Raw genomic sequence first — 20,781 nt, 5'->3', positions numbered from 1 at the left:
CAGATTTTTTTTTTTTAAATAATGAATGTGAGGTTTATTCTTCCTGGAAAGAACAGAAGAATTGGTCTCGATACATGAAAATGCTAGGAAGAATGAAAGAGCATGCGCAGAAAGGGTGACAATGCAGCAGATTGAGGAGTGGCTTACAGAGTGTTGCCCTCACATAGAAAAATTCAAGAAATTCTTAAATATTTCTTTGTATATGATCAAATGAAAAAAATGATGATTTTTCTGATAATTGGGTAACTATTGTCTCCTGTAATAAATATTTATCTATCTATGACCAGTAAATATTATGCAGTAATATTATTTTTCTAAGGCCCCCTTCATGCTATCCTACAGCTAAATTAAAATAAAAGCTCCATTATCCACACTATTATTATTTCTAGAAACAGAATTGTTCATAAAAAGAAATACCTTAAATTGTTAAACTGAATAATTTCAGTTATACCAGGAACATGTGCCAACTGGAGGTGTGCTGCAATCAGGTTCCTACTGTGAGGACAAAGTTTCTGACAGCTCTCCCTTTAAACAGGACAGGATTTAATGCATATTGGCTGCTACCTAGACCAATGTAATATGAGATAAGGAGGATTGTGTTTTTTAGACATGACATTACTTTGGGACAAAGGCAGACAGGAGATCTTTATGGGCAATAAGGAGTTGATAGACAGGTTTTTATTGTATGACTGTAATTACTATAAGGCATTACCATGTATTGGAGCAGAACGTTATTCAACCCCCCACTCTTGTGGCAATGCTAATACCTTTGCCCAGTCTTTTCCAGGTTTGAGATATCTGCCCATTTTGATTGGCCAGGCAGGAGTTCCCTAATGTGGGCAGCACGGTGGCTCAGTGGTTAGCACTCTGGCCTTTGCAGCGCTAGGTCCCAGGTTTGAATCTCTGAATATCTGCATGGAGTTTGCAGGTTCTCCCCGTGTCTGCGTGGGTTTTCCTCCAGGTAATCTGGTTTCCTCCCACATCCCAAAAACATGCAGTCAAGTTAATTGGCTTCCCCCCAAATAATGACCTTAGACTACATTAATGACATATGACTATGGTAGGGACATTAGATTGTGAGCTCATTTGAGGGACAGCTAGTGATGCGACTATGGACTTTGTACAGCGCTGCGTAATATAAATGCAAGTTGTTATTATATTATGTGCTATTTAAATAATGTGTAATAATAACAAAAAATAATAATAATAATACCCCTGCATGCTCACATGGGTTCATTTATTTATAATTTGAAATAAAAACCCATACAATGCATCACACCGCAGTTATACTGTGCAAGGAGCCTTTACTAAAAAATGCCAATAGAAAAATGATGGTTTTATTTTTATTATTAATTCACAGTTCAAGTCAACCAATAGACGACCTTAAAAAACTTAATGAACATATCTTTAGATTTTAGATCAGATTTATCCTTAACACATTTACCTTTTTTTTACTGTTTTAATACTTTTTGTTCCAGAGAAAACTAATATGGATTCCAATGTAGCAATAAAGATTATCAATAATGCATACATTTGCAAGGTTCTACGCTTCCAGGTCGGCACTTGTCAAAAAGCATTACTTCCCAGCAGAGATGATTACAGCATCTCCCACAGCCTGCTCGGGGCGTCCATGTACTTGTACTGGTCCACAGCATGCAGTTTGACAGCCTCAGGGGTTATTCCTCTACCTTCGAGGTGTAAACTCTGATTAATCACAGTTTAAATGTTGCTTTCATCTGCCAGTGAGGTCATTTCAAATGACAGAAAGTGCATCTATAGGAGCTTTTCCTCTCGTCAGTTGTTAAACATACTTCTTAAGGACATAACACAGTTTAAAAAGTCTCTCTGAAGTGTTGTGATGTGACCAATGCACAGCTATGCTAAACAATGTGGAATAAAAAGTATATATATACAGTATATGCAAGTATTATTACTAGTAATAGTTTGCAGGTTCTCCCCGTGTTTACATGGGTTTCCCCTGGGTACTACGGTTTCCTCCCACACTTAAAGAATATGCAGTTAGGTTAATTGGCTTCCCCCCAAAATTGACCTTAGACTGTGATAATGACATATAACATTGGTAGGGACATTAGATTGTGAGCTCCTTTAAGGGACAGCTAGTGACATGGTTAGGACTTTGTACGGCACTGCATAACATGATGGCGCTATATAAATACTGTCTAATAATAATAATATTAATATACTAAAAATATAATTTTGTATTGCCAGACCTATAAACACATGACTTATAAACTATAAAGGTATGTTGTTTCTGTAAAAATAATATGATATCATTTTGATATTTTCTTTAAACTGTTCTGTACCTAGAAATGCAACAGAATAGCCAAAAGAAAGTATAAGAAAGAATGTATAATACTGCTGGTTGGATTTGGGTCAGCTGTAAAATTTTAATAGAACTTTACATTAGCTTTGTTTCAGCTAACCAAAGTTACACAGTGGGCAGACATGATCATACAGTATTTAGTGTTCTGGTCCTGGGTGCAGTCCCACTCCCTGACAACCTCTGGCCAGTAAAATTGGTCACCACAATGTTTTATTAAGGCTGGAGATCGGCTTCAGTTTTATTCTTGCACATTTGTACAGACTTCTCTCCTTCCTACTTTGATTTAATTGCACACTATCAGCTTCTCAAAGTGTGCAGTAAAACTGCAGAAAGTCAGATAAGGCCTGCCTAATTTCCTGGCTAAATTGTCAGCAATATCTACACTGTTTCTTTGCAGCCTTACTGTTATTTGTTAGCCCTTTTCACTAGTTCTTTCAGTCACGGAGGTCCAGTTTTACATGTGTGCAAATAGCAAGGTGCCGTACAGAACCCTTCTGGACCCTCCAACCAGCCATTATCTGCCTGCATTGTACAGAAACACATTGATTAAGTCACTGGGTCTGAAATAGATTATGTTATGAATTCTTCAAAAACATCACTAGCATGTTAATAATAAAGGAGCTGTGAGGGTTCCCCCCCAGGTCCTCCCGTTTCCTCCTACATTCCAAAGACTTCCCCTTGACATATGACTATGGTAGGGACATTGGATTGTGGGCCCCTTTGAGCTAGTGACATGACTATGAACTTTGTAAAGTTTTGAATATTATGTCGGCACTATATAAATACTGAATAATAAATCGGGGAAGGCAATTAGCAGATTCAAGAGTAGTTGTCACACTTTGTGGATGATTTCCTGCTTTACATCCTTTTTCCTCACTTATCTATCCCTGCTGTCCTTTGTAAGTTCGATCAGTAACTGTAAAGTAAGCCTCAGACGTCAGAATGTCTTAATATTTCCTCGTTGTTGGAGCAGCTATTTGTCAGGGGGAACTCAAATTCTTAGGGATATACATCTCAGAAGATGTTACTTAAGGAGAGTGGGCTCGACTCGCACAAATATGATAGATTACCTTTTACTTGGTTTGCCAGGAACAATGTCCTTAAACTGTGGATTTTTTACACCTTCCAGCTAGTCGCAATGTTCCTACCTGTTTCATTTCTTTGCAAATTTACTTTATGTTTCACAATTGGCAATTTGGGACACCCTTTGTAATATATTAGGTATTGATCAAACCCAAAGTCCATGATGTAACTGGCATCCCTCATATCACAACAACACTACCAAGCAGTTATGCTGACTAGATTAATTGACTGGTTTAATGTTCAGGACAAGGAAAAGTAGGTTACATTAGAAAGATCACCATCAAATCTGGATCTCAGCTCCCTACCTTAGATTGATCTCTTACATAAGATCCCTCATAATTCATGTAGCATACCTGCACAAAATCATCAAGCCTTAGCCCATTAGACAATTTGGCTTTCCCCCAGCTGTGGGGACATCTAATTTTTTGGCCTAGGGTCTACAGATATGTCACTACATGGGGAATATGCTTGACCAGGGAGCTTGTCCACCAACTTTGGTTATCCTTTAGATTTCACTCATTGATAAGACTTTTTAATTGACCCAGCATCAACAATTTTGCTCATTGATGGTGCCATTCTTAACCCTTGTTGGTTGGTTTGAGGACAAACTTTTTTGAGAAACTTTTACTCCAGAGGTAACAACTTATGCAGATGATATCCCTTCACTATAGCATTCTTTTTACAAAGTCCCAACATAAATTAATAGGTGGGGAGAGGATTTAGGAATAGTGCCATCAATGGAGGACTGGGAAAAATCCTTAATTCTCATATACCAGTTTTCCATTGCATGCAAGGCGCAAGTTTATCATTCTCACCCGCTAGTATCATTGCCCATTCTCACCTGCTAGTATCATTGCCCAGTGGACTTACACCACTTTACTCTTTTGGTTCCAGAGGTTTGTTGGTGCTACCTAGCTGAAATGGGCACAATGATACACATCTAGTGGGTCACCCACATTCTTACTTGTTCTTGTTGATCTTTCTTTGTATCCATTTGTGTGTGCTAGGGTGTTTTTATCTAAATCCCTAATGAGGTCCCTAACTGGGGTGACTGTTTACAAGCCTCTGGTGAGATTCTAGGCACATGCCCGTGGGGAGAAATATTAGTATTTCCCCCTTATTAACAAGGTATCTCACTATCCATGGGAGGCCAATGTTGATCTATGCTATACATGTTATGGACTAATATAAAAAAAAGGCATTTAGCTCACTAAAGTCACTATGTATTAAAAACATGATTTATTTTTAACAACCATAATTGTTTTCAACTTTTATCTAGCATTTATCCCTGTTGATCTCCTGCAATCGTTTTGCAGCCACTCCTGGTCTACATACACTCGACCCAGTCAGTTGAATGGTCCAGTACCTATTATTACATGCTTAATTTTCTCTGCAAAGTTACAGCTAATATCTGTGAGGATGTGGCTTTTAAGAAAAGTCTTGCTCCGAGGACCACCAAGAACTCATGTCAGATTTGGTTTGGAGCTACTCTACAAAATTCTTAGATATATGAATAATTGCATAGTGATGTGGCTTATTCTCTAGAGAAATAGAATTTTAAAAAGGCTTTGTAAGCATCAGGATAATATAGTAATGCTAATAAAGTCAGCCTCCACTGTAATTACTCTGCAGGATTCTTTGCTAGAGAAGACATTTCTCAGTAAATGTATATTTTACACTCATACATAAACACTGAACATAGGTATTTCCCTATTTCCTATATTCTCAAATTCTTTAAAGTAAATTGGTTGAAAGCATTTAGGAATATGAATGATATATTGTAAACTGCATTTTTGATGTCTGGAAAATGTTAGCATACTATTTATATTTAGAAACCAGCAAACGATATTCTTTAAATAATAGTAGAATGATTCTGTATAGGCTGGTGGCATAGGGCACATTTGATCTTTTTCTGGTTCTTTAGGGCTGCATTGAAACATAAGGAGGAAATCTTCTCTATTTATTCACTAAGCTCTTACCAGCCCATCCTAAATCTCTATACATTCCTAATTATTATTTCTTAATCCTTAAAATCATATATTCCCGTACAGGGAATGAAATAAAGTATTTTAGACCACTTGCAGCATTCCATTACCCTATAACCTGTGAGGCTAGGGGATGGCCAAGTGGGGATAAGTCAAAATCAAGTTGGATGATTGTCTCCATCTGCCTTTAGGCTTATATCAGTGGAGGCTCATGTGAAATGCTTAGGTTATGTTTATAACTCATATCATCTAAAATATAGACAAAGGATTATCAGATCTATCAACCATTGAAATTAGTTTTAGGTCCCATGGAACCCCTACTAAAACTGATTTATTGGGGGCCAGTGAAAAGAATAATACCTTATAGTTGTGGTTAGGATTCCCCCTCCATAGACATCATAAAAGGTAATTTAGCTTTGGCCTCCGAACTATGTAGGCATCATCAAATATAAGGTCAATCAGTTCAAGGAACCTGTAGCAGCCCATGGAGGAACCCTGAAGTTCCAAAGAACATTGGTTGAAGACAAATGCTCTAGGGCAGGTGTGCCCAAATCGTCGATCGCAATCTACTGGTTGATCGCGATTGCGGAGCCCTGCCTTACCCCTCATTGCTGTTCAACAGAAGCCCTGCTGTACATCTATAGGGATGTTGGGGACATCTTTCAGTGCGTGTGTGAGAAGGCTCGTGTAACAGTGGGGAGTAGGGAGGGAGGCAGAGAGGACCGGCAGTCTGAGGTGAGCAGTGTTGGGCGGCCAAGTCAGTTCAGGCTCGGTGTCAGGGTTCAATTACAGAGATACCTTTGTACAGATTAGCAGTTCTTTTTCTTGTGCAGCACGTCATTCTCCTATGACAGGTGAACTGTAGCTTTCCTGTCACTATAGTCTTGTAGTGCAATGTCTGTGCAATGTTCTGCTATTCAATGTCTTAATAGCTTCTTCTGAGCCATTCTCAGTATATATATAAATGAATATATGTTTAGCATTTTTATTGTTGGTAGATCATTTTGACTTGATCATTTTAAAAGTAGCTTGCAAGCCAAAAAAGTGTGCGTACCCCTGCTCTAGGGGATCTCTTATGATAGAAGTAAGTATAAAAATACATTTAAATATAGTAAAGGGGAAGAAAAGAAAATAGAAAAATAATGGAAAAGCTGCAAAAAAAAATCCAGGTGCACCTGTCTTATAATTTTCTATCGTAAGTATCTTTCTAAGCTCGCAGACATTCATGGGAGGATAGTCAGGGGAGGATAGTGAGGGGTGTGCCCTCTCTTTCTCTTGTTAGTCCTCCCCGCGGGGTCAGGAGAATGAATGGAATTTCAGGCCTAGGGCGGTGGGCGGGTTGTCTCTCTGAACACAACCTGCCCTCTCTCCCTTTGCAGGCTCAGACCTGGGATAGGAGAGTGGGCGAGTTTTGGTATCATAACGTCACTTTTTTCTCTTTCCGGTTCTGATCTTCAGACATCTTAATTAGGATGGCATAACTTCCTTGTTCTTTTGTGGTACCATTTGCTTTCAGTCCAATGGTATTTTACTGTGGTGTCTACCTCCCCTGGGTGCTTATTGTTAACTGCTAGGCATTTTCAGGCATTGGAAACACCTGTGCAAGCAACTGCAAAATCCTAGCAGATCAGTTCCATTCATTTTTTTCATGTAGCGTCCAAAAAAAAAATTGGGCATCAATATGGTCACTTCTTACTGCCTCCTAAAATAAGGATAATGAACAGACTATTCAGTCCACTGTTAACCATATTTTGCAAATGGTTTTGCACAGTCTGAATCCACCCTCAGAGTTTACATATTTTATAACAAGTATAGAAGGTCCTGATTTTCAGCATTGTATGTTTTCTTGGGACACATCATAAAATTCAATGGAATTTTATACACATACAAGTTCATAAAAAAAGCCCTGTACAGGTTTATTTTAGGTGAGTGTTAACCTAATATATGAGATATACAACACTCCACGGAAACTTTCCTGACTTTACCAGTTTGCTCCATTAGTTAAATATATGGTTGATAAAATGAAATACTTGGCATATAGAGAAGGCAGTGTCATCTTTGGAGTAAAGACAACTACGTGCTACCACCCTCTCATTTCCAATCAGTTGGGAGCTCTACAGTCACATTATATATTTGTTCTTAGTGTTTAGAATACATTACACTGTATCTTATTATCCTATTATCCAAGGCTATTATAGCACTCAATAAATGTCATGTCAGCACATGTGGGAATCATTTTTGTGGCAAACACTCAGGGAACTTAAAGACAGAGCAAGCAAAAATAGCATGTGAAAGCAAATCTACTGTATATTAAGGCTTGTGTAAAGCAGAGGAGTCAGATCTCTATTACATACAGTGGTTAAGGAAGAACCCTACAAGAGATATTTTTTTTTTATAAATACATACATACATTAAAAAAAATTGCACATGTATAATTTGCTGAAATTTTTAAGGTTTAAAAATGTAATGTATAGTGCAGAATTTTTTCTCGCAGTATCTATTAACGTACAGCAGAACTAAACATATTGGTGTGGGTGAGCTTATGCCAAAACCAGTAGGTATGGACAGCACGCTTGCCAATTATGGCACAGAGTTACCTGTTTGTAAGTGCCCTGCAGTGATAATGGTCTCAGGAACCATTGCGACCCACAAAGACACTATTATCGATGGCAATTCCACAGCAGGCTTACGAGCCATGTTGATCTTCTTCAACCAATTGGTGAATGTGCTGTGAAGTGTATTGATAAAACAGGAGTCAGGGCTTTTTTTTAATTATTAGTAAATTCCACATTCTGGTGACTTTTTGCTTTTTTGTGTTTGGGTCTACTTTAAAGTGTATCTATAGTAATTTTGTTTTTGTTTTGGATAGAGTGGGGGGGGGATTAGCATGCATAACAGGTTGTATTACAGTCAGAAGCTACATTGGAGCATACCGGTCTAATAAAAAGGTAGCTTTACATAACAAATGTGCAGAAAACTCTCTACCAGCCAAACACACACAAATAAAATTTATTATTGGAGTTATGAAAAGAATGCAAAAGCTTTATTGCTATTATTTTCTTTTGGTACTAATTTTTGTGTTGCAAAAATTATCCACCTACAGGTATTGTCTATTATGCATGAACAGCAAGCATTGCATAGAAAGCAATGTACAACATTCTCGCTATAAGTAATGCACTGCAGCACATACATCAGTTGGATTCTGTGTACTGCTCCATTCAGTGTAATGAACGGGTTCAGCAACACAATGGACAGCAGTGCAGAAGACTTTACATCCCTGTATAACACACAACCACCGCATGTCTTATGGTCTGAATGGAGCCTTAAGTTTTGCTAAATTACACAAGCTCTAAGCATTTTTACAAGCCCTCTGTAATGTATTCTTCAATCCCTGTGGAAAATAACATGAAGCATTGTTTTATATTGTTTATAACATAAAAAAAAGAAGTAGAATTCAGTAATTATTTAACCCCATCAATATCATGTTTGTTTGCTGCCTTTTTAATGAATTCTGGTCTCCTTGTTAAGAAACACGGTTAAACACCAATTACTTGGCCGACTCACAGAGAAAGTAAAACATTTCATCAAAAAAGCAAAATTCTTTGAAAGGGGAAACTAGCCAGTCTGTAATTAGCATTTTTCCTCTCTGAAAGGCAGTTATTGCATATACAAGGGGGCACAAAACCTAAAATTGGCATTTAGGTAGTTGGTGGTGTGGGATATGGTGCCAGAAAACTGATTCCCCCTCAGAGAAGTGGTTAGCCCTATGTGTGGGACATTCTGCTTGCAAGTTATCTGTTTGCTGTAGGTCTGAGTCATAACAATAGGCTGTATTTGTGGGAGAGCTGAATAATATTGGCTACCCCTTTATTAGCGGCCAGAAGGAATGTGCTGCCAGGCAATTTTACTAATATTTTTATAATAAATGACAATTTGTGTTTGCTCAGTTTGTTTACACTATAATACCAATGTTCCAGCAGACCATAGAAAGCTGATTCACACCAATACCTACAATAGCCATTAGTATTTTTATAACAGATATACAGAAAAAGGTCATCATCTTTTCTTATTAAAAAAATAAATATATAACCTTAACTTTTTATCAGATAATATAAAATCTGTAATTGTTTTTTACATTTTTTCTACTGTTTAAAAGTATTAAAACCTTTTAAAGTTTCCTTGCCGTGTGTGTCACCACTTTTCTACCTATATTGGTCATGGTGATTGATATAACAGAAAGAGATGAGAAATTTTACAGTTGGCATGGAACCAAGAAGGGTAAATCTTTGAATGACACCGTTACCGTTTAAGGTGTCTACATAAAATCTTTGTGCCACCCATGGACCACAGAGAGAAAAAAAACTACAATTTTTTAACTTTTCCTAACAATATTTACAGTAAAAGAAAAGTTTGGCTATGGGTATACTTTAACCATACTCCAGGAAATGTTTGAGCATATTAATTCCTTACTATCTCTATTGTTTTTGTTTAAGCAGGTGATGCTTGTGCTCTGAATCATAAAAGCCAGGCCCATATTTTTCTTTTTTGGTCTTTTAGGCCAACTGTATAATATAGTCCACCTTGTACCCCACAATATTCCCGCTAACATATAACAAGTTCAGTTCCTCAGTGTCAATACATTTAGAAACGACACTATCCCAACTGGGGTTCTGTTTAAACCAGGGGTTCCTTCAGAAATTACAAGGGGTACCTCAAAATATGGCTTACTGACCTCTTATTTTGATGATGGTAATTCTCCACTTGGTAGAAACAGCAGACTCTAATAATGTTTGTAAATGTGGCATTCCAGCCACCACTGTAAGGGGGACATTCTTAGCACTGGACACCATTTCAGGAGGCTTTTTCCAATGACCACCCATATATTTGTTTTTCAGGGGTTCCCCTAGGGGTTCTTCAGAGGTAAAGGGGTTGAGGAAGGCTGACTCAGAAGCTATGTTCTGCTAGTGGATCCATTTTTATCAGATAGAGTCAGTGTAAAGAACTGTACATATTGTGTGTTACCCTGGTGCCGTACCTATAGCATTTAGGTTGGTATTAAACGTAACAGCAGCTGAAGAATACGGCAAGCAGCAATGAGAATAAATAAATGAAATGAAAATCAAAATATCAGTCAGCCTATTCCTTCAGCCAAGTGACTGAAGTGTCATTTGGATGGCCTGTTTTTCAAATTCAAACAGTTATTAGTAGCAATTTTAATCTTTCTTTTGTTCCTTGTTTGGGAAGCTTTCCCCCCTGGAAACTGTCATAAATGTTCCTCAGTCTCTACCAGTCATCTGCTGCCCTGCTTTAGTGGTAAAAGTCTAAAGTTTTCTAAACTTTTGGAATGTCTAAAATGTGACAATGACTTTGCACAGAAAGGAAGAACAAGAAAAAAAGTGTGTTATTGTAACATTAGAAAAGTGGTCAAGGAACCCGGTAGCTCTAGTGCTACTTCTAATTCATTTTATCATATGTTTTTATTTGAGACATGTAGTAAATGCATAACCAGTAAGAAATGTCAAATTATTTTTCCTTCATGGAACAATAACGATCCCTTTAATTTAACACCTCTATTGATAGGACCCTTTCCTTTCATTATTGGTATTGTTGCCTATTAATCCTTCTATTTGCAAACATAGTGAAAAGCCTCCACTAATGCCAGCCTCCCTTAATGGTTCGGGGAAGGATTTCCAAATTTGTGATTATTCAATGGAATGACCCTACTAAGGTCCCTCTTGCATGGTTGAACAAAGAAAGTCTACTTTTACATTGGTGATCAAGATCAAGAACTGCCCTACTTCTAGTATCAACATCTGTAGACCAGTGATGTTGATACTAGTAGGGCAGTTCACAGAGACGTAAAACCATTACCAGCACTGGTTTGGGAGGCAGAAGTGACCATTAATCTTGTCCTAGAGAAGTTATAAAAATTCCATTACCAGGTCCAAGGTGAGAGACTGCAAGTAACTGATTCTAAAAAAAAAGAACTTTAGATCAGTTTCCAGCTTCTGCTTTCACACTTTCTAAGATATATATATATATATATATATACATACATATACATACAAGTATATTAAGAACAGTAATGTATAATGTGTAACTGTCATATTGTACCAACAACAATTTGTAAGCTGAACTTATATCCATTTGAATTGTTGCTGAACTATGCAGTTGTTTGCACAGAAACGCTTTCTTCATAATGTATATACCTTGTACATCAAGTCTCTCCAGTACAACATTATTACCACTTTTCATTTTGTTTCATGATCTGCCTCTATATTTATCACGAAACAAAGCAAAAAACATTCACAATATTTGCATGGAATGTTGTCTGAGCAGTTACTGTTCTGCTGACAGCTTTATATTTTTGACCTTGTAAATAGTGTTTTTAATAAGCAATTTCTTGGCTAATATTGCATTGACCCGAAAGTCATTTTGATAAAACATTTTTATAAATTAATTCTTTCATTTTTTTGTTGTTTCATTTGAAATATTTGTAAGTTAGCCTCTATAGAAAGGTCTTAGAGGCACGTGTCAATTATTTTGTCTCTCCTAAAGTGTAATTCCAGCTTTTTGACATGTATAAACCACTAGTCTTAAAACGGCCCCAGGGACTCGTAAAGCTGGACAACCTTGGACTACAACACAATAATTTTTGTAGCATGCACACGGGGCTTCATTCATGAATACAGCAAGGAATTGTGTGTAATGGGAAGGAAGAAAATCAGTGTAATAGTGATAATCAGAAGTAACTTCTGTATGTGCAGTAGTTACGGTATCATGATCCTTCCAATGAAACAGCCAGAATCCAAACCTTGAAGAAGACAAGATAAAGACGGAAATGTTGGTGACAGTGGGGAGCTTGGACATTGAGGAGCCAGAGGGGTTACTTTTGACAAGTCACTGGGTCATTATGTGCATGTATGCTGTACACATTACAGAAAGAAACCACCTGAGGACCCCAAAACAACACAAATTTCTTGTGGTTTATATCTCTATGAAAAGCCTAGGTGGAAGTAAGTTAGGCCTGTCTGTATGGGTTATAAACCTTCTGTAACATTCACATGATCTATCACTTAGATGGACAAAGCCTGCACTACTACTTCATTATGACACGTGGAAAAATCAGCGTTTCAGCAGCCACTGAAATATGAAGCCACTAAGTGTTACAAATTATAGCTTTGTAATTGGTGCAAAGTGAAGAGAGGGTTCCTGTTTTGTCTGTATATTATGTACGGTCATAGCAGAAAACTCAATTTACCTTCAGGAAAATAAATCATTTGTGCACATTTCTCAAGGAGGTTGATACGTTTCGGTGTATCCTCTATAAATAAAATAAGCCTTTTATTATGTCCAGTAACTATATACACATGTGCTACTAACATTTCCTGACAAGCAATCATATGTGGTTTTTAATTATAAACAGAAAATATTTGTGGAGAATGAAGAAAAGAGGAGCAGTGAACAGCAGAATAGTGATTTATTTATAGCCATTTGCAGTTATTTTTACTTGGTTACATGGCATTCCCTTGGCAAAGATGTTTCGCTAACCTATATAACTGTATTTTTAAAATACTACTTATAATTCCTGAAGTGTTTGCTGTTAGAGGTTCTCTAGTTTGTAATGGAGCTATCATTAACATTTACACTTTGTATGAATCTAGTCTAATCCTATGCAAGCCCACATAAACTCTTTAACTAACTTCTTTTAACTCAGTCTAAGAAATATATTAAATATCCACAACTTTCTCAAACAAGATGCTCCTTGGTTATATATCATCTTGATCTTTGCAACATCTGTCTGTGGTCTACAATAGAACAGACTCCAAATCCCTACTAAACTCTGTTGCTCACCTTATTTACTTCTTATAACACTCTCTGTCCCTCTCTGCCATTGCCTCTACTGCCTGTTAATAACCTAAAGAATATAGATCAAACTACTAATTCCAACTTTCAGAGCACGTAACCTTCCATAGCATACATTTCCAGCTATCATATTAATCACAATCTCTCATAACCTTATCACTCGCACGGCTCCAAGACTTTTCTAGAGCTGCCTTGACTCTCTGAAATGGTCTTCCTCATCCTATTGCTCCTACTTTCTGCTCTTTTAGAAGAGCATTCAAAATCCATCTTTTCAGTCTTGCCTACTCATCCTCTTCTGTCTTTTGACTCTCACTACTTACCCACCATTCCACATTCCCCCAACCTCTTGAGGTTACTTCCCCCACCTCTTAGATTGTAAGCTCTTCTGGTCAGGGTCCTCCCCTCCTCCTGTGTCACTGTCTGTAGTTGTCTGTCATTTGCAACTACTATTTATTGTACAACGCTGGGTAAAATGTTGACGCTATATAAATCCTGTTTTCATAATAATAATCAAAATCTGTAGTCTAGACACCAAACTCTCCTATCCTCCACCCAGCGGGGTATGTACATCTACCTGCCACCTACACCAGCTTCCAATGAACCTGTTATAGTACATCTTCTCCTCCAGCTTCGTCACCTTACCTTGTATTTCCCCTCTTACCTTGTATTTCCCCTCTTTTTACCTCTTTCCTCTCTCTGTAATGGTTCTCTTACCAGCATTGCTGGATGGTATTTTTATACTTATTATGTTGTTTATGTATTATTTCCCCTATACAGCTGGAAATTGTTATTGCTTGACATTCCTTTCCTTGTAAATGCAAGAAACAGTTAATGTATCACCCATTATTGTCTATATTGTTTTCTATAAAATGTACTGTAACAACATTCATGTTAAAGATGTCCTTCCCCCCAACATTACTTGTTCTTTTACATTTTTTGGATTCTCAAAGAAATATTGTTAGCATTTTAGCAGATTATGAGATTGTATACTTATTTGTGAAACTTCTCTCTTATTTGTGTTGTATTTTTGTGTTATAAATCCAGCATGTAGTCATGTGTGAAGCTTTTTTCAAGCTTAGGACTTCAAAGTGCCAGATGTAAGCCATTGAGCCCAGTGAGACAGTGACACACATTACGATTGTATGGTGACCAGAGCTAGGGTCCCAGGTACATCCTAAAGTATAATTGGATTTTCACTACCACAACATGGACGATCAACGAACGACCGTACACACGAACGATGTTCAACGATCGTCGTCCAATCCGATCCGTCAGTCCGGTCGTTCGTTTCCAGCGACTTTCCTCGTTCGTCGGCGTCGTTGGTTACTTTTTTACAAACGATTTTTTGCCCAATCGATCGTTCGTCGTTCGATTGGAACGATAAAAATTGGAACTGTGTACGCACCTTAAGTCACAAGCACATCTGGCTGCTTTACAGATTTAAGGCTTCTATCAGATCCCAAATCTTAGATGATAACTACCATCCAGCACTGGTCTATTGTGGCCCAGAAAAAGATTTTCATTAGAGAGTTCAGTATTTTGGAATCATAAATGCCCAGTGTACTGCAGTCAGATTAAACAGTGACGGGTACAAGGTGTGTGAGCCAGCCTAGTTTGGTCCATTTTTGCGAAAAAACCTGTTCTTTATGTGAATACAGGTTGAAATGATTGCTACCTACAGCAATCAGGATGGTACATAACTACAATTTATAGAAGCATATTGGTGGATAGAATACTTTTTTTGTAGGCCACATGTCCATGCACATTGCACTACAGCTTGATTCCTGTGATCTTTGGATGTGTGATCTAGCAAACCAGAATTTTCTAAAAATCATTAGCTATTAGTTCAAACAATTTCTTGGTCATGGACCAGATCACCCAGGTTCCCCCATGGTAGTCTATCTTCTCCAGTCTGGAAGTGCTTTAATTAGTCGTCTATGTGTCTACATAGGTAGGTAGGATTCATAACTCACATAAAATGGGTGGTGAGCAATTGAATCTGTTAAAAGGAAACTTTAAACTGCTTGGTAGCAAGATATTCAAATTGTGTAGATTAGGCCTTAGCTGAGGTCCCAAGAGTCATTCACAGTTTTGAGCTGCCCCTCTATGACTACCCAACTTACTGATCTGTAACTTCTTCTGGTCAGAAGAAAGCCATCACAGTACCAAATATTGTGCATAATTCCAACATGGTTAGGTATTCTTTTATCAAGTGGAACATGAACTTAGTATATTGTGATTCCTAGATTTTTGATTGTTATCTTGTTAATGGTGCTGTGATTTTTTGTTAAGAATTTAGCTTCAGGTATGCAAAGCCTAAATATAAAAAAATGTGATTTGTGTGAATACCAATATCTAACACTTTACACTAATACACAATATGTAAAAGACAAATGGTCTGACCTTGGTGTTTGCAAGAGCAAAACTGCACATAGCAATGTTAATAGTAAGAGTTTATGAGGATGTTTTGAATAAAGTTAGTAACCATCCAATTAAACTGAAATGAGAAATGTATATGTACAGTGTTTAACAAAGTACAAAGCACCGGCTTGTTGTTGTTTTGTTTATGCACAAAACATACTTTCTATATTTGTCGTATCACATACCTAAACAGCTCTAACAACTCTGGTCATATGCCTACAGAACTGGAAGGTTGTGTGGATCACAATATGTATTATAATGTATACCCCACACTGTAGCTGTGATAGACAACTTGAGTGGATCTTCTGTGGATGACAGTACAGGATTTTTTTTTACATGGGCAGAGCAATTAATTACTTCATTTTCATGTGAAAACTTGGGTTCCAATATGAAGATGTACAGTTTTGATATACACATGTCTGTAATCTGATATATATGTCAATGTTTCTGTTATTATAAGACCTGAAGAAAGGAATTTCCAAACCCATTAAATACTTTGGCTTTTGATCTTGCAATGAAAACAAATTACTCTACAGTATACTGACTTACAGATTCATTATTCTGGTCTTTTGAGATTTAGTTTACTTCAAAAATTTACACAAATGGTTCACTAACAGCTATGGTTTGAAAACAGCTGTCTCCACTGCCACGTGTCTATCTACCTCTTGATGGGTATAATACTGAGAAAATAAATGACTCTTATGCCAACCTGCTGCCTAATTTTGTCCATGTTGGTCTGAAGGCCTGATAAGGGCTGGTTTGAAGTAAAATATTATGGGTTTCTGTAATCCATATTACTGTTGATTATTTATAGGTAGGTAAACATTGCTATGACCACTGGACACCAAAGTTCTACCCTTTTAGGCGACCCACAACTCTCAACTTTTTCATGTTCTCTGATTTGTTTCATCTCAAATCAAGTACATTTACATTAACTGACATCCCTGGCAGTGGCCATATTTGCTGTTACATTATTGATATAGTTTAAGCAATCAGTAGTCAAAAGGAAAGGCTTAAAAATGTCCATGTCTAGGAGAATTCCACCCTTACTCTCACAACAGTTATGAATATGGATTGTTTTCTCCCACAAACAAATAAAAACTAATAATGACCTGCAACAAGCTTTACATAAAGGGATGTCACAGCACCATCCATATACAGTACTTGTACTGTGTCAAAAATATGGAAGACATTAGTTGACCCCTAGCTGAATATCACTTTCAGGAGAACATAAAAAGCAGCCTCCATGTTTCATTCTGCATTTCCTTTAACACTGAACCTTGTGTGTGCTTGTATGAGTATGGGTAGAACATTAAATTGGAAACTTCTTCAGAGGCTGTGAGTGGTGTGAATGGTTCTATGTACTCTGTAAAGCATCATAAAGTTTTTTGGCACTTTATAAATGAAAACAAGTAAATAACTTCAACTGTAACTATAAAGGATTTGAAAAGCTTACAGGGGAAAGTACAGGATTTTAGAGTGGAGGTTTCCACATTTGGCATTTACCAAAATATTCATGCCCTTCATTTTAGGTGTACTGTATAAAGTTTAAAAATATTACATTACTGATAAACCTACCAAAGGGATCATTTGGAAAAAGAAAACAGAATAAAATCTTGTCTTGTAAGAAACATTAAACTTAACCCTTTAAACACAAGTGATTCTGTCACCAGCCAGTGCTGGGATTGCTATGTAGGACTTAGAAGGGCAATGAAACCTACTGTTATGTTACATTACTTACTGGATAGATGGTCCTCTCTCTCTGAGGACCTACATTCTTTGACATTTGTGTCAAAAATGGCTTGACATCTTGCTTATTGAGTGTCTTCTCTGCACATTTTAGCTATCCTCTGGTCAGCAAAAGGAGGCTTTCTTCAAAGTGTATACATCACTCCTAACAACTTGACTTGGCCAACTACTGTACCTACTCATCTGAAATGCAAACTTTGCACATAGCTTTCCATATACAACTGATGTAATGGTTTTAAGCAAGTTATAATACTGTAGGTGAAAATAAAGGATAAATATACAGTTAAAATATAGCAACATTTTACTATGTACTTAATCACATCATGAACAAAATAACATTAAATTCCCACCTTGTTGCTTACAGATTAAAACACTTGTCCTTAAACATTAAATGACCTTTTGATGCATCTATATTATATATTTTTATTGCATTTTTTTTTGTATTTTACTCTGAAAACACATATCTTTAAATAAAAGTTATCCACCATGCGGCCTGAATGAAAGCAGAGACTAAGAAAAAAACATAAATCAAGAATAAACACAAGAAAATAATGAGAACATGAAAAAAATTCTTTAACCACTCAATGAGATCAGGCAGTTTGTGTAGGAGGAAGCCAACGCATCTCATTGGAAAGTGGTTTTAATATGCAGCTCAGTCTTTTTCTGTATGGAATTCATTTCACAGTCTATATGTTGAGAATGAAATGTTTGCTTCCCATGCAAAATCGATATATATATATATATATATATATATATATATATATATATATATCCACACGCACACACATACACATATATATATAAATACATATACATGTGTGTATGTGTACTATATAAATACTTCTCCTTCATTGATTTTATCAATCTTGAGGTCCCGTAATTTGCTTGATTTACCACTGTAAGTGCAAGGTGATTGAAGATATAGTTTTAACTAATTTTCTTCCAGTCAGATGTCATTTATACACTCAAGTGTCAAGGCAAGTTTTCAAGATAGCAATACAAAAACCAAATTGTTCCATTCACTCTACGCGCTGCAGAGATAGGACATTACAAGTAATAAAAGTCATTTTCTCTTGCACATGTGTATTGCTGACATGTTTTTATGTGAGGTGGTATGTTCTATTATCTCTGATCAACCTCAGACAGAGAGGGCTTAGTGTTTCCATTGTTATCTTCACTCTGTTCTACATTATACATCTCCTCCATGCTTTCTTCACTGTCGTTTTCCTCAGATTCCGTCAAGAGCTCTTCATCTTTGTACTCTGCCACATCTACTGCTATACCCAAGTGCTCTTTCAGGATGCCGTGGTGTTTGACATGGTAACGTTGGTTCTGAAAAAACTTTATGATGGTGTGTTTAGGGAGATCCAGCTGGGCAGAAAGGGTGTGGATGGCCTCTTGGTCTGGGTAGAGACCCACATCATGGATGAAGCTCTGTAAAATTCCCAGAGCTTCCAGTGAAATTTTGGTACGGGATCTTGGCTTTTTGGTGCAGCTGTCTTCTGATGATGGTGGGGCAGGGGGTGCTTCTTCTCGTGGAGGGGAGGTCTCTTTGGCTGGCTGGGCTTGTTGTCCCAAAAGTACCTGGTGAAAGAAAAAAGTAAAGTATTTAACATTTTAATGACTGGTGTTATAGAAACAGTAAGACATATATATGAAAACCAGAGCAGGAACCTGAGAATAGGCATCACTGACTGTTTTCTCTTTTGATAATGGAAGCTCAATATATTCTAAAACACCATTAAAATATATGCAGATGAAAATAGTTATTCATTATGATACCATAATCAAAGTTGACTTTATTAAAAAAAGGAAATATATAGGAGGACAAATTAGACAAGTTGAATAGTTAAAGCTAACTTTCAAGCAAAAAAATAATACCCACTAACGCATACTGAAGGACGAGAGATGTAGGATAAATTATTAAGTTCATAGCTCATGCTTAACTGCATAAATGAGGTGTCTTAGGTGTGCAATGTAAGAGCAGTTCTATATTCAATCATGCATCATTAAAGTAAACAAGCACCCAAATTTGACATGGTATCAACCCCAAAGGGGGTGTGGGTGGGGAGCTATAAGTGAAATTTAGCACAGGAAAACAGTCTTCTGTGCTAGATATTGCTGTGCTGTGTGGGAGACAGAAGTAAATTTCATAACTGGATAGACAAAAATTGTAACTTTTAACTTTTGGTTGGTAAAAATCTGTTTTTTCCCTGTGTGCCTGAAGTTCAGTTTTACCAGTTCAACTATCCTTAAATCGTATTTCAATGTCATAGTAAAAGAATTGTGTAAAAAATCATTGTAGGTAAATGTTGTACAACCTGGAAATAAAGGTCTCAGATGAAAATCAAAGTACACCAGCCAGACAGTCATAATATAATTATATATTTGGTGTTTCTGCCTATAAAAATAAATTGGACTCATCAGTCTGAAGTAGCTGTTGCCATTTCTGTAAATGGTGGTTCCACTGAAAATCTTCTAATTGGGGAAAAAGGATATGAGCATGATGGGCGTTTCATTTATTGTACCTTTGCTGAATTTCTGCATTTTTGGTCATTAACATTTGTTCCACTTTGTTGATGCAGTAAGTCCATCCTTTGTGTTGTAGCTGTGCTAAATCTTGCCAATGTGCAAGTTTTTTAATCACATTGCACTGTCTTCAGTAATCTCAACTTGTTAGTGCAACATAGCCTTTCATCACTAAATTTTATTCCCTCTGCACAGCTGATGCTTTATTATTTAAGGATTGCATTGTAACATACATGTTATCTTGTTATTCAATAGCTCCTGAATAAAAAATTTGCTTAATCATGCACTGGACTGCATGCCTACACAAATGATTTTAGTAAATGTACATGGGAGAATCAAAGGCAAAGGGAGGACACGGCAAATGTTAATTTGATTTAGGATTTCTTTCTGTTTATGACCAATCATGCACTTTGTATGTTGTTAATTAGGCAATATTTTTTTCACAAGTTCCTTTAATGTTTGAACGTAATATATATATATATATATATATATATATATATACGCCATAAATATTATTAATGGTCATAGCAAGTCCTGTATATATATATATATATACACTCATTTAAATTTGTTAGCTAAATTATAACATCCAGCATCCTTGTTTAAAGGACACTGGGTACCTAGGTAATTTTATGATCTGCCCCAGGTATGTTACATATTACATATGGTACTAGTACAACCATAACCTAATCTTTCTTCTTCTTTATAGAAATATAAAGGTATATACATTTACCTACATGGTTCTTTTGCACTTACAACACACAAGAGCACCCTTCATAGAAACACCTCATGCAGTCTAATTGC

General features: G+C 36.8%; 1 protein-coding gene across 2 annotated transcripts in view; it reads right to left on the bottom strand.

Annotated features, from left to right (window-relative positions):
- Nucleotides 1-17,731: 17,731 nt before the first annotated feature.
- Nucleotides 17,732-20,781, bottom strand: part of SATB2 (SATB homeobox 2) — a 94,065-nt gene continuing 91,015 nt past the window's right edge. For both annotated transcript variants that reach the window (XM_072418637.1, XM_072418639.1), the window contains one exon: nucleotides 17,732-19,032. In XM_072418637.1, the coding sequence (XP_072274738.1) occupies nucleotides 18,571-19,032 (462 nt within the window). In that variant the 3' untranslated portion in view covers nucleotides 17,732-18,570. The remainder of the gene's footprint in view (nucleotides 19,033-20,781) is intronic.

Source organism: Pyxicephalus adspersus, chromosome 7 (genome assembly GCF_032062135.1).
Source record: "Pyxicephalus adspersus chromosome 7, UCB_Pads_2.0, whole genome shotgun sequence".
In the NCBI taxonomy this organism is placed as follows: Eukaryota; Metazoa; Chordata; class Amphibia; order Anura; family Pyxicephalidae; genus Pyxicephalus; species Pyxicephalus adspersus.
Note: the sequence above shows the minus strand (reverse complement) of the source record. Positions and strands in the feature narration are given on the sequence as shown.